At 41.5% G+C, this 15,608-nt stretch overlaps 1 protein-coding gene across 2 annotated transcripts in view; it reads right to left on the bottom strand.

Moving 5' to 3' along the window:
- Positions 1 to 204: 204 nt before the first annotated feature.
- The window catches only part of ctnnd2a (catenin (cadherin-associated protein), delta 2a), a 308,492-nt gene continuing 293,088 nt past the window's right edge, over positions 205 to 15,608 (bottom strand). For both annotated transcript variants that reach the window (XM_038726010.1, XM_038726002.1), the window contains exons 21-25: positions 14,469 to 14,553; positions 6,076 to 6,202; positions 2,206 to 2,337; positions 1,520 to 1,596; positions 205 to 642 (exon numbers count right to left, since the gene is read on the bottom strand). In XM_038726010.1, coding sequence (XP_038581938.1) covers positions 223 to 642; positions 1,520 to 1,596; positions 2,206 to 2,337; positions 6,076 to 6,202; positions 14,469 to 14,553 — 841 coding nt within the window. In that variant the 3' untranslated portion in view covers positions 205 to 222. The remainder of the gene's footprint in view (positions 643 to 1,519; positions 1,597 to 2,205; positions 2,338 to 6,075; positions 6,203 to 14,468; positions 14,554 to 15,608) is intronic.

Genomic DNA, 15,608 nt, shown 5'->3' with positions numbered 1-15,608 from the left:
CACTCAACCTTACTTCACTTCATAACCCCATCAAGCTTTGTCATCCCCCTTATTTTAGAAAACACAAATTGCCTCCCACTGGCTACAAGTCACATTTCAACATGCCACTTGCTGTCATCTTGTGTTAATCTGCTGTTGATCGCTTGCAAAAATAATCCCTTTCACATACGCACACACGGACTTTCTCTTGCCCCCCCCCCCCCCCCCCCCCATCATGTCTAACTAGACCCAGGAGTCAGGCGAGGCCGGGTAGTGGCTGGTCTCGTAGTTCAGTTCGCTGTATGGCCGAGAGGCCGAGTAGAAGTCTACGTAGTTGCCGGTGGATTTGAGGCCCAGATGCATCCGCAGGTCTTCCCGCGGGTCTCGGGGTGGTCCGGTGGAGCTTGGAGGCTGCTGAGGTTGGGCCTGAGGCTGGGCCTGTGCCTGGACCTGTGGCTGTGGCTGCGAGGGAGGAGGTGGAGGTACCTGGTCCTCGTAGTAGACCTCGTCGAAGCTTCGGCTCTGGCTGTGAGGTGGAGGCTGTGGCGGCTGAGGCTGGGGGAAGGAAGGAGGGGGAGGGTAGGGATCGTAGTCTTTCAGCACGGCTGCTGATGGGCTGTCCTGCTGGGGCTGTGGGGGCACGACGCAGGGCTGGACCGGAGCCTGGTGTGGGACGGTGGAAGTGAGGCGGAAAAGTTGTAGGTGGGGGTAAGGTGCAACGAGCAACAATGGAGAGTCATAGAAATGTGAGTAGTGAAAAGAGGGGCGGGAGGTAAAGGTGGAGAGATGAAGAGGAGATCAGAGTGGCAGGTTGAGAGTGAGTCCATGGGGGAGAAGGGTTTGAAAGGCAGGCAGTATGTGTAAAAAGGCTCAGATAGGAATCAACTGGGAAGGGACTCATGCTGTGAATTCTCTATTACATGCAGGTATTAAAGGGGGCCATTTATCTCTAACATTGTAACTCTCACATGCTAGCTGTATGTGTGTGTGTGCCTGAGTGTATATGTGTGTATATAAATGCAGTCATATGTGTAAAAACTCACACGCATTTCAGTCACTTAGTAGAGTTTAACTGCCAGTTTGGGTCCATACAAAGGACCTTATATAGTAATTATGTATTTTATACTGATGATCGAGAAACCTAATTTTCAATTTGAATCTTCTTAGTCAAAGGCTATGATGTTTTCCGTTTCACCTCCCTCTTCACTGGCAGTCATTAAACAGAAGCAAATAATTAGCGCAATCAACCAAGGTAATGATTTTATTTGCCAGTCGGGTGTGGCTTCAGGTTGCAGGGGTTTGAGGCTGCCTGAAGCTGAAGGCGTGTCTCCATTGCACACTCTGCCTGTGGTCTTTATTTTATCACAGTGCTATCCACCCTGCTGATATCTCTCCTAATAAACCCCCTTGTCAAGACAGCATATGCCAATTTATGAGAGCCCTGACGACATGCATGCACTGCTAAAATCTGCTGAGCTGGTGTGTGACTGTGTGTACATTTAAAAGTGTGTAGTACATTTATAGAGTACTATTAACTCACCTGGTTTTGCTTGATATCATCACTGGCGGTCAGGTAAGAGTTTCGGAACAACGTAGATGTCCCACAGGATACTTGGACTGGAGGGATGGAAGATAAATAAAATAAAGGAGAAAGACAACACCTTTATGTGAAAGAATGTTTACGATAACTAGTACCACTACTAGTGCTATTAATAATAATTCAAAGACCAACAAAACCGTGAAAAATCCACAACTGGCTTACTCAAAAAATCAGCTAATTAGAGTCTAAATTTTCCTGTAGTTTGTCTAAAAATCTGGCAATTAGTCTGTTACCTCAAGAAAAAAAGACAGAAAAAATGAATAGAGAGAGAATGAAAACACAGAAAAGAGACCAATAGATATAAAGAGAAACACAGACAATGAGAGAGAGAGAGAGGAAGAAAAACAAACAAATAGAGGGTGGAGTGATAGTGAGAAAGTAAAGATAGAAAGATAGTGGACAGAAAGACTGGCAAAGATGGAGACAAATCAAAGTGTGCGAGTAAGAGAAGAAAAATAGTGTGAGGTCCAAAAAAGACAGATAAGAGGAGAAAGCCAGAGGAGAAATAGGAAATGAAAAAAAGAAGAGAAAGAAGATAAAGAGGGGGATAAAATAGAATCATTTAATTCTTGTCTGTCTCTCCATCACACACACACACACACACACGCACACACACACACACGCACCTGCCATGCCGTCTTTCCGGGATGCGTGCTCTCCTTTGTTGCTATGGAAACCAGCGTTGGTTGCCGTGGAATCGTAGTCCATCTTGCGTTCCTTCAGACTCATCATCTCTCTGGGGGAGGCTGGAGCACTTGCTACACACACACACACACACACACACACACACACACACAAAATAATGAGCAATAAACCCAGAACAGTATGTGCCTTCACACTCTGCGTGCTTATATTTGTGTGTGTGTGTGTCTTGGTCTTTCAAGGTGCACAGTCATTATTCATCATTTAGCTTGTCAGCATAAAGGGTCACCTCCAGCATGTTAAAGGACTTATGGGAATTCACACGCACACAAGCACACACGCACACACGCACGCACACACCAGTATTTGGACACATTATTTGAATATCAAATTTCACATCTGGTGCACGATTTCTCAATTCAGACAATGTATTATTTTTTTCCCTTTATGTGATTATAGCTCATGTGAAATATCCAGGTCTGAAACTGGCAAGCTGCACGTTATGAGGTAGAAAACAGATGGACACACTGGACGTCATGCCATCACACAAACAGGCCTTATCTTTGTCTTGAAAAAAAAAAAAAAAAAAAAGTACCTTAACTTAAACAATGTCTTGACTGATCACGTAACCTTAGACATAAAAAAAATAACTCTAGGGCAGCAACACAACAACAACAAAAAATACATTCAAAACATTTAAGTCCTTTACCTGACTTGAATCTTTAAAAGGATTGTTTGAGGTATGAGGTAACTATCCACTATCCAGTTCTGTAAGAAATGTCTGCCTGACAGCAAGTTAAGCACTGAAAATATCCTAAATATAGTGTACACTTGAACTGATTTTGTTTTTTCCCGCCACTGGTTAAAGGAAGTTTTTCCTTGCCTCTGTCGCCTAGTGCTTGCTCTTGGTGGGAACTGTTGGGCTTCTGTAAATATCATCACAGAGTATGGTCTAGACCTGCTCTTTTATGAAAAGCGCTGTGAGATAACTGTTGTTGTGATTTGGCGCTATATAAATAAAATTGAATTGAATTGGTAGTACCTTATACAGCCCCACTTCAAAATTCTCAAACTATCCATTTAAGTTCAGTCAAGATGGCCAAATCAAGGCTATAACCAGTTTGAAAGTACAGAACAGTTTTCAGCAGTGGTTTTCAACCTTTTTTGTCTGACTTATCTCGCATTATTAAATGAGTTCAAATACACATTCATCAACACCACCCATCATCAATTTTATACTGGATGTTATTTTACATTAGTTTACATTAGTTCTATAAAAAGGGGATATTGTTACCATATTTTTTCATACAGAACATACTGATTACAGATTAGTCTATGACTGGTTTCTTTATTTTTTTATTTAGCTACGCAATCGCAACAAGCATTGTTAAGGTGCTAAAACTAATGGGAGGCTTATCGTAGCCACTAGTACTGGTTATTGCGACAATAAATGCAATTATCATGAGCCTCACACCAATTTGCAATCAATTTGTGTGTGTGTGTGTTTTAACAACTGTATGTTAACTTTACAATAATTGAGCTTGATGGCTGATTTCTTCTCAAACACCGTCCTTTTGGAATTTCAAATCTCTTTTACATCTTCAAACCTCAACAAGAAAATGTTTTCTATTTCTGGAACTTTCTCAAGCTTTTAGACCAGATCTTTTTTAAACACATGCCCAGCACGCATACTGTTCATACAGTCTGTTTTTCCCCCCATATTTCTCTCTCACAAACTCCCACTCACACACACACGCACGCACACACACTGAGCAGGTCAACATGCAATCCCCTTATTGTATACTTAAAGTGCTTACTCAATCCCCGTTATCTTGACACATTAAATTGCCAGAATCCTGCCTACCTGTCTGCTGCTTAGCTTAACATTCCTGCAACTACCCACCATACCTACAGTATAAAATATTGAATATATAATCTAAACCCTGAGAAGTGAATGACATTCTAAAAAATAAGTTCTTTGGACCTGTTCAACCAAACTTTAGGACTGGACTAGCTAATGGAGAGAATCAAGTGTGCATCAATACTCAATATGTGGGTGTGTGTGAATACCCAGCACACTTACACTCACAGTTAATGGAGAGCACCACTCTCAGTTGCGCAAGCAGAAACATCTCCAACATAAAAGAGATGTAAGGCATGCCAAAAATTGTTTGTTCTCTTTAGCTGTTCTCCTACACCCTGATAATAGTAGTGGGGCAAAACACTTACAAATATGACCACCAAACTGAATAAAGGCTTTTAGAGTGATTTTTGGAGGGTCTTGGAATCTCACTTTATCTATTTGGAGACTACTTTTTCAATCCAACCTTTCAATATTTGACATTAAAGGCACATACACATGGTGATTAGCGACTATTTGGTTGTATTAATTAACTAACATTTAGTAAGGCAAGAGAGACAGGGGAAGGCAGGAGATACAGACTTTTTATTATGTTTTGACACTTTTGATATTTATTTCTTAGCATATGACACCTCTGCAGCGGATTCAATTAAGGTGGACGCTTAAACCTGTCATAGACACCCCCAGAGACTGTGCCATCACTACTGGTTACGGATACAGAGGGGACCTGACTTGTAACTGCTGGATATTAGAAACTGGGAGACTCAAATTATCAGCGCAAAACACAGCAGGACCCTGTGGGCCATGGTGGATGCAAAGGTCTCTCTCCCTCTTGTATCTCCCCTCAGTCTGTCTCTCTGCCATCCTTGCAGCCTGCAACCTCCCCTACTCCTATCCTATCTCTTTCACAGTTTTACCACTCTCTCCTCACTCTCTCTCTCTTTCACTCTCCTCTCCCAGTGTGCCTGCACGCCATCATTACTCCTTTTTCTTTGATCCATCTCTGAGGGGCCGGATTGCAGTCTGGAGCGTATGCAGAGAGGAGATACAGATGCATGTGGGTGTGTATGTGTGTGTGCGTGAGAGTGAGTCTGCGTATTGATGCAGCCTGTAAAGAGTGAGAGATCAGAGAGAGGTGAGAAGAAAGCTGGATTACTGCAAAGAAGAGAAGGAGAAGAATGAAATGGGCAAACGTGAAGGGGTATATGACTAGAAAGGCAAAGGGGGAGAGGCCAGGAGTGTAGAGAGGGGAGGAGCAGGAAAAAAGATGGAAGTCAATTCCAGCCATTTGCCATTTACTCCTCCACTGTACTACAGACATGCACAAATTTCTCTGTTATTTTCAATGTCGTTGGCCAAAGTCAAATCATCATCCTTCACTTCCTCCTCGCTGCATTAACCATCCCTCAATCCCTAATTCTTCTTGCCTCCTTGCTTTTTCTCTTTATCTTCCTCTCTGTTTATCTCATCCCTCCCTCTTTCTCTGTCTCCACACACACACACACACACACACACACACTTTTCTCTCACTCACTCCCTCTGTTTCTCTCTTAGCTGGGTCCTTGAAGACCTCTCTAAGCTGGGAGGAAGGGAAAGTACTTTTCTGCCTCATCAGCTTGCTAAGCCCGGTGTGGAGAAAGCACAGCTAAAGGCCCTTCTGCTACTGATGCTAACAGCTAATGCTAATACTCCCTTTGCTAAGCATGAAGGCCAACGGGCTCAAGCTAAAGGCTAACGATAATCACACTTTACACCATGAAAGCCTGTGGGTGGCGAGCACTGACGCTAGCAGCTATTTAGCCCCGGTGTAAAGACTTATCGACCGGTAAATGTTGATGCCTCTGGCTTATGTCTAAATTATAGCTCATTAGAAACCATGTGCATCCTGTGCCTTCTGGTTGTACTCATATAACCCTGCATATGTGCGGACATACACATCCTGAGTAAGTTGTATCCTCACACCAAGTGTCTTCAAGTGTCATGTGTTCCTCACCAGAGCGGTTATTTGGGGACGTCCTGACAGGGGAGACTGAGGGAGTTCGTGATGAGGAGTAGGGCCTCTGTCTGTCTCTCTCTATCGTTGAGGCAGAGCCCACAAAGTGATACTGGGAATAACCGTCCTGCAAAACAAACACACAACAGCAAAGAAGAAACTGGTTACCCGTTGTGATAAGTAACTGCACAAACACAAAATCCAATATTTAGTTGTTATTTTTTTGTTTTGTTGTTTGCAGTAGAAATGATCGACCATGGAAGAACCAGTTTAGTAAGTGAGCAGTAGGAAGTAGAACCTCAACAATGGCTACAACGCTGATTCACTATTGATGAATGACAGAACTACATTTGTAGTGTAGTGGTAAAAAGATAAAACGCTCCATGTACTCAGTGTTGCAGCACTGTTTAAGGCCACGTTTCTAGGCACAATTAGTAGCTGAATCTTACTATGATACACATTGATACACATGTTGAAGAGACACACACATATGCACACACACACACACACACATATGCGCACACACACACACACACACACAATTATTTACATAAGAAATGATGAATGAAATGTTTGGTGTTTAGTGGACCATTTCTATGAGCCACTGTATTGCAATATTGGATTCCTTGAGTTTACCGACCTGTGGTAGGCGAGTCAAAAATGTATTCTGGACACTGAAGGACAAATACACTACAAACCATCCACACACCACAAATTACCACACTTGCATCAAGCCTGAGCTTAGTGAATATCCCTCTGTCCTTGTAGAAGAAATTAAAACAACTAACAACTCCACAAGCATAATTACTGCCAAGCAAATGACTTTGTATCTGTATTAGTTTAGCAGTGATTGGAGTAAAGCCCTTTTCATAAAAATGGATTATGAGAGTCAACAACAATTACAAAGCTGGAACCAAATTCAATTTAGCATTAAGATAATTGGGCACCTTTGAATGCAAAGCACAAGCAGATGATAAAAGATGATGGAGAGAAGTTCTATCATAGCTTTACTGTCTATGGGCCTTGGCTCAGCAGTGGGAAACTCGTTGGACCTCGGTGACTGTGAGTACATGGGAGGGGTGAATCACTTCGGTACAGTTAGGCTGGAGAGGAGGAGACGGAGGAGGAGGAGAAAGAGACGATTGCGAGATGGAGGAGATGAGGCAGAAAGAAAGGGAGGAGGGACAGACAGTGCTGAAGCTGGGAGAGACAAAAGATGACTGAAAGTTATGAGAGCAAGGAGGAGGGAGATGGAGGGAGAGTAATGACAGGAGAGTAAAGATAGCAAGAGGAGGAGCGAGGTAATGAGAGGGAGGGGTGCAGATGGAGAGGTAGATGAAACAGCCAGAGAGAAAGTAGGCTGGGGTGAGCACAGTCCCATGTCCTCCCTTGACTCCTATTTCCTGGCACAGCGCTGAGAACTAATAGAAAGCTGGATCCTCTGACACAGTAGTTCAAAGTTAGCTCACTTTCAGTCTTCCATCCCATCCTCCCTCCTTTCCATTTCATCTATTTATCCACCACTCCTCCAGTCTTCTCACTCACCTTGTTTCATATTCACTTTCGCCTTTTCCCCTCAAACACATCTCATTATAAACCATGTAACCTCCTTATGGTACACTGGGCCGCTGTGCAATTGGACACTGTCAAACTGTCATGCTGCTCAAATGAACGCAGTCTCTGAATATTGAATGATGAATGTATTTTGCAGAGTGATATGTGCAGTCTGCTGTCTATAAATGTGGCTTGCAAATGGGCTCCAGGAATGCCATAACATACAGTTTCTTCCCTCTTTTCCCTCTTAAGCAGCTTTAAGGTGGGAGAAATCATTAAATTCTACACCGTCACAGTATCATATACTGTATTTTGTGTATCAGCTTGTTCCAGCTCTTCACTGATTTGAAGATGTGTGAAATGTTCAAACCCACGATTCCCTATAATTCAGCCGAACAAACATGGTATCTTTGGAAATTTAGGAATAGAATTCAAAATAAAGTTCTGTGGGTTTGAACAATGATTGGCAGCACAGCATTAGTTTGTAATGTCTGGCTCACCAGCCAGTCAGTGAGGTTTAATGGGTTGAATAAATATTAAAATCGGCATCAAAATTTCATATGGGGCCAAATCAGAGAGCGGCTAGTGTTTTTGCACCATTTTGCACTATATGCAAGGTCCACTGCTTGTTCTGTGTCAGTGTGTACTGTGAAACATTACATATTTAAGCTAGCATCAGCCCCATCAGCTCCATGTGGAGTACCTGGTCTTTCTGATTCTCACCTATTCTCTGCGTCTTACCTGTTTTTCCATCTCTTTCCACCCACCTCCTCTTTCTCTCTCACACTCAGTCTAGGACAGAGCTTTCAGCCCTTACTGTAAAAATCATGGGGGGGGGGGTTGCTAGGCGACCATTCTGCCTGTTGCTCTCACCATAGTTGAAGGTCACAGGACTGCAAGGTAAAAAGCGATTACTGCCCCAACAAATGAGAGGTGTGTGTGTGTGTCTGGCAGCACTCATGCCAGACAGCAATTATGGCAAAATTGTAAAAGGTTACACATAATGAGTGGTGGGCCCCCTCTGGGCCTTGACGACCACTGAACATTGTAATTTTTTCAGTGCTTCAATCCTATTTCCCTCTCTCACTCATTTCACCCTCAGGTTTTTTCACATTGACAGTTCCGAGCGTTTCACTAACACATGATCCATCTATCCTCACAGGTATAATGTGCCCCTGACCTTTGCATTCTTTATGTTGGTTGCTTAGGGTACTGCTGATTTAGTAATGACCTTCATTCTACTGTTGCATTTATAGTAAATGGCTCACAATACTCTAAGAGCGTGCTGCAGCTCTTCCTCTCTGTCTTCCTAAAATACAGTTGTTAGCCTAGACACTGACAAAGGCTATCTCAACACCCCCCTACTCCTCTCTTTCTCCCTGTCTAATACAGGTGAACATCAGAGGGAAGCCAGGCAAAACACAGAGGCAGCTTCTGAGGCCCGAGGTTGGTTTGTGATGATTACGTAAGTTTTTCAAATGTTCATCGCTGTTTTTTGCTGTGCACACTTAGCTGCCTCTAGAAGAGGTTTCCTAACTTTTTATCCATGCAAAAATCTTTGAAAGGTGTGTGTCTATTGTCACATTTTAATGGGAAACTGTACAAACCCAATTGGGGGACAAATTATAAAGTAAACAAACATTAGTAAATAGTTCAAGTTCAATTATTGTTATTCATCCACATACCATTTCTCATGGTCCCTGGTGCTAAAAGCAAGATCACAATAATCAACTTACAATGCAACAAAACACAGTAACTGACACTAAAAGAGACAAAAAAAGAGCAGATCTTTTATTCTAAGGCGGCGTGAACATGGTGTGACCGGAGCATTACAAAGTGCGATATGCAACCCTAATCTGAATCTCTACTTATTAAGAGCGGCATCAGATTCGAGCAGCATCAGAAGTGAAATACTGTGTTATAACTCACTTGGCGCACCTTATGAGTAATGTTTGTTTCATAGCAATCAAGACAGTCATACCAACCAGCTTATGACATTTGTCGCATTCTGGCACATTCCTTTCAACTGTATTCATTTTACTTACAGGAACATCCGGAGCATTATGTGTGAAATGATCCTGCGAAGGACTCGGCTGTGCAATCAATGACCTCACACATACACGTCACACGCACATTTCTCGCTCACTCATATCACGCAAACACACCCACATACTGAATTGCAAATCACTGGAACATATTGTAAATCCGTCACATGCGTGACAAACACAGCATCTCTCTGACCCTGAACCCCATCTGTCATATTTGTCTGTATCTGTATTTGTGATTTGTGTGTGTTTGTGATGCCTGTGTGTGACACGAGTATGATATGTGTGCATGCCTGTGTAGTGTGCGCATGATAGAGAGAGAATGTGTCTGATTAAGTGCCCAAGCGAGATCATTTATCAAAAAATGAGGCATAGCAGCACAATAGAAATTACACACTGAAAAAGGGATATGACAAAGTGTAACGGTGTGAATATACTGTATGAAATTCACTGTTTAGTGCCTGTGTGTGTGTGCGAGAGAGAGAGCGAGAAGGAGAGAGAGCATATGGTTTGTGAGTGAGACATAGACTCTGGTCCTTCTGGTCCCATTAAGAATAGCTTTATTTACAAAGTGACCACGTTTCAAGTCCTTGCTTTCTACATAAATCCCCTGTCGAACCGTACTGAACATTTGTTGTTTACTTAAAAGATGACCTGTGGCTTCCCTCCCAGGAACTGTAGATGAAACATTACATGCACACACAAACACACACACTGAATGAGGACACATCCTGTCAAATAATCCAAATAAACTCGGGTAAAAGTTGAGTTTTACTGCACTCTGGAGACTTTTATACATGATTTATCCTAAAGTCTGTGCTAGTGTTGCTACAAACAGATTTTGGCTTTGGTTTATTAATGACTGCTGCACCACTGATCTTTCAAGTCATCTCAGATGCTATTTTCATACAGAGTTACTGTTTATTTATTTTATAACTTTTCGTTTTAGTGCGTTCAAAAACTGCTGGGCAGCCCAGCCCCGTGTTCTGTTGCAATTCTCTTTTCTTTCTCCCGCTCTCTCTCACTGCTCCCATGGCACTGCTGTAGGAAGTGATTAACTCTTCTTACTGCAGTTTGACAAAAACACACATTTTCAAAGATACACTCACATAGAGAAACAAACACATGTGTACCCACGCCCATAACATCTACACAGTTGGAAAGTGTGTTTCAAAATGCTCTCATTACTTCAAGACTTCAAAGCAAACAACTCTTTGCCAGCACAGCTCAAAGTAACTCATTATTGACCTAACACTTTTCTCCTCTTTTCCAAAACTGCGCACGCGCGCGGACACACACACACGCGCGCACACACACACACACACACACACACACACACACACACACTCAAACATGCTTATTTTCGAACAGTAAAAATATAAAGAATTCACCTTCACTTTATTTCCTCACTTCACTCATTCTTTCTCCTCTTTTGCCACTCTCTCTCTTTCTTCCCCTTTGCATTTGCTCACAAACATTTTGCAGAGACACCCGAATCCACTTTCGTCTAAATTTTATGCTAACCCGAGTTTGGATTGGAGGCTGACAGGATTTTTGCTGCACGTAACACCCATGACCTAATACGTAACGCAGGGATACCAGCAGTAAAGTCACTTATTTGGAGCTCTGGACTTGGGTGATAAAGTCAAAGTGTGGCCCCTCTAATGCAACAATTTCCACAGTTATAGAATTAGGCTGGTTTGTCAGTAACGAGGCTGCGTTCGTGCAATTTAGGAAGTAAACAGTAAGGTATGGCATCTATCAGCCTTTAAAAGTCATTTTTAGAGTGACTGTTAAAGCAGAGTGTTGCAGCTTAACTAAATGAGCTTTAAAGTGCGAGTTGGCTCATTTAAATAGTTTGTGCTGCATTTAATGAAAGCTGTCCTAGATAATAGCAACATTTAACTGCTTTACAAGATCTTGTTCATTCAAAGATTATGATGAAGTACTGATGGATGAGTTAGGATGAAACTGTGGATGCTATGACAGAACAGACAGACAGACAGAAGATGATATCTTGTTTCAAATTAAAGAGTTTTTTTGCTGTTGGGGAGTAAAAGAGTCTTGCGTTTCAGTAATTCTTCGTTTTTCTAATTGAATTAATGTTTACATCATATCTTGTCAAATGAGACACATGCAAAACTGATTTTGTTGTTCCAAAATGTGCAGCCATCAATCTTAAACAAGTTGTTTTCTTCCTTTAGTATCTGTCTTTATTCAATCATAGTCTGGCAAAAAAAGACCATCGCGGCCTGTCCTAAAGTAACTGCAACAACAGTCACAAGTCTTGGAATCGGACAGAGAGCCCAAAACCATCAGGTTAGGTCAGGAATAATATAAATATTTAACGGACACTTTACTATACAGCAGCACTTTTACAAACTAGGGCTTCAGAAACTAAAACTGATTCTTATAAGCATCACAAAGGTATCATTTGTCGCAAGGTTTGCATTGTATAGCACATAAGCAAGTATGCAGCTCAAATACATCATCAGCTTCATTCTTCTTTTTTCTCTCCGCCCAGAGATGACAAAGACACACTGAAAGCCAAGGACATCTTCTGGGAATGTGTTACTTAATATTTTTAAATATCTCACCAAGACTTGTTGATTATGCTTCTGAGGTTGTAGTGCGCTGAATGGCAGATAACCTTGGTGGCAGTTATTCACTCAACAACACTCAGAACAGAGCATCTGTCATTATTTTTAATCAAGTTGCAAGTGTGTGTAAGTATTTTTCATTTGAAAAGAAACAAAAGATCCGGAGGAGGAGAAAGTGGGTTTCAACAGAGTTTGTGTTGTGTAAGAGAGAAATAGATAAGAGTGTGTCTGTGTGAGAGCAGCACACACACAAATCATCATTTCTCTAGACCTTATACGATTTCCCCCCAACTTTCTGCTTGTTTGTGCCATTCTTCTTGAGCTGCATGACCGCTACTGTATTATTGAGCTACCGTTTCCTGGTCGCCAATAGCATTAACACCATTCAGTCTTCAGGATGGGGATAAATAACCATTAACATTGATGTTAGCCTGTGGATGTGTGTAAGTTAGAGGTGTGTGTGTGTGTGTGTGTGTGTGTGTTTACGTGTTGGGGAAAAAAACAAACAGGCTAGTGACTAACACAAAGTTATTGATCCTCCTGCCTCAGTAAACACACTGTTGCTCACTTGTGATGGTGTCCAGCAGAACCCCATTATTCTTTTGTTTGGAGGTAGTTATGACTGACCTCAAGGCGAAAGTACACACATACACACACACATAGATATACACAGCACACACAACAAAGGTGCATGTAAAGTGTACTGCATAAGATACTCACATATACACTTAAGTACACACACAAATAAATTAAGACACAACTACATTGGGCCGTAAACCCCACAGACTACAGCAGCCAGTCTCCAAGCTAATGTCTGCTGAACAAATATGATAATGCTGAGGTTGTTTAGAGATCTACCTTGGTTTTTTAATGAATTGACTTCACTCTATGCCAGTCACTTCATCTTTGCTTCAAAGCTTATTTGTAGGCTACACTGGTGTACTTACAGAGTCAACCTGCTCAAGGCTCATGTGATAGAACCAGCACCTTGTTAATGGAGCTACTGCTTGGTTCATATACCATACAGCTTCAAGTACTTCACCTTGCTGGGGCCGGCTGGACTTGTTTGAGTGATTGTTGCATTGTCATTTGCCTCCCAGTTGTGTATTTATTCAAATTAATACCATAAATTACAAAAAATGCTGTCAGCTTGTGACAAACATGGGCAATGTCTTGCTAAGTTGTCAATTGCAGGATGGAGTTAGCTTTAGCCCAGTTTAGCTGCCGCTTAAGACTGCAAAGATTTAAATTGAGTCTGGGAGACAACAGCAAATCCTATAGAGGTCGAAACCAAAAACTTCAGCTGTCACAAAAAGGGAGCTTAATCTTCCGATGTGAGTAAATTATAATTTAACTGTGTTTCCTAAATTGCTTCATAAACAGTTTAAGAAGAGAACTGTCATCAATTCCTGTTTCAGCGAAAGCCCTCATCTTAATATAGTTAATCCTTAGATAGTTTAATACCAATTTACCATATATAGTAATTACTTTCTTTTAATTATAAAGGTGCTCTGTCAAAAACCTAATATAATTAACACAAGTGCTACTGCCAGCCAATTTGATATGTATCTCTCTTCTGCCAAAGCTTGTTAATTTTCTTGCTTTTTCACAACACAACTGTATCCAGAAATATTTTTTAAACTCTTACAATTTATTTACGTTAAGCATCAATCACTCAATGTCAGAGCCCCTAGTCAGAAGAGATTTGCAAAGCACTAATGAATTAATGGATGGTATCAATATTATGACAGCATTACGCTTCAACATATCTGATAATGTGAAGACGGGGTTAAATGCACTGTTTTAGAATAATGTTTTTGGTTTATGTTCAAATCATCATTACGCTTTTAACTAACTAATTAATAAATTGTGATTCATTCATCATGTAATAGCAGACCTATCAAATGTGTGTCCTTGCAGATATTGACGTCAGATGAATTCTTCATCTACTGGGAGTCTCAGCCAGTAGTCATAATTGACCATACATGACATTATAGAGTAGAAAATTTATATTTACCTTTGGTTTACGGTATGTGTTTCACAATAGATAGTAAGGTTATAAATCCTCAAAAGTGATGTCTGGCATGCAAACATAATTTCTTATGGATTAAATGGTAGTTAGTGAGAGGAAAAATAATATGAGATGAACTGAGACCTAAAAACGTATGAGCACATGGTTTGTGCTACATCCTACCTTCTTGTAGAGGGAGCGCAGGTCTCTGTACTGCCACATACTGCTGAGGACCTGAGAAGCTGCCTTTACCACCTTTGCTGAGTGTCTAGAGAGAGATATAGAAAGAGAGAGTTATTTCTCCAGGGCCCCATTCCTTTGGATAATGTTGCGACGTTATTCTGTCCCATCTTTACCAGCTGTGTGCAGGCCACTGGCACTTGTGATGGTTTTAAGAGAAATAGCTCTTTTTGGCAGAGAATGATTTCCCTTGCACACAAACTGAGTTTCCAGATGAGTTGAAAATGAACCTCTCTGCCATGCTAATGGTCCCATCCCTGCCACTTTGCTAAAAAATGACTTAAGTGGGAATCAGTTCATAATCCCTGCCCTTCTAACAGCTACAGAGGGAAGCAGAAGGGACGCTCATTTTCCATTTGTTCACCAAATTTAACAGAAATGTTCCTGAAAACAGGCACCACCCAGGGTTTTATTTGTTCCCAGTAAAAAGAACTCAAAGTGTCACAAAAATTGAAATATGGGGTAATGGTATCAACAGGAAGCCACAGCATACTGCAAGCACAATGCACTGAAATGTATCCAAGGTACATATGAATAAAGTCATCTCAAGGAAATAACATATTCACCGCTACAACATTTTTATATACTGAGACAATTTGCATTTGAAAACAGATCTTAATGGACACTTTTTACATTTGGTCATATGTCATGGTGGCTTCACTACCTTGAACACCAACAAGAATTCGGATCCTTGCAAGATTATTCTTAATCATTGCATTTGACTGAATTCTAGCAAGAGGCAAAATTTTTGGGGCTGCCAAACCATGTTGCTATTTGTATGAATGCGGGCAAGACAGTAAGTGCTACAGACGCGAAACTCACAGTGTAGGTCCAAACCACTGCATGTACCTCAGGCAAATAAGCAATGTTATTGCGTTTGGGCTTGGAACTCACACATACAAGGGCTCATATCAGAAACCTTATATCGACACGTTTGGGGGATCATGGCATAGACCATGCCCATTTCTACCTAGACTTTTTTCGCTACATTGCAATACCTGAAGCCGATCGGATTTGCACCAAATTTGGCACGGACCACCTCTGGACCAAGATGATTTGTATAGGAAATTTTGATCCGCGAAA

The sequence above is a fragment of the Micropterus salmoides genome, unplaced genomic scaffold (assembly GCF_014851395.1).
Source record: "Micropterus salmoides isolate LMB-PRFRI ecotype aquatic unplaced genomic scaffold, ASM1485139v1 Ms_hic_scaffold_1, whole genome shotgun sequence".
In the NCBI taxonomy this organism is placed as follows: Eukaryota; Metazoa; Chordata; class Actinopteri; order Centrarchiformes; family Centrarchidae; genus Micropterus; species Micropterus salmoides.
This window is presented reverse-complemented; position numbering and strand designations above follow the sequence as displayed.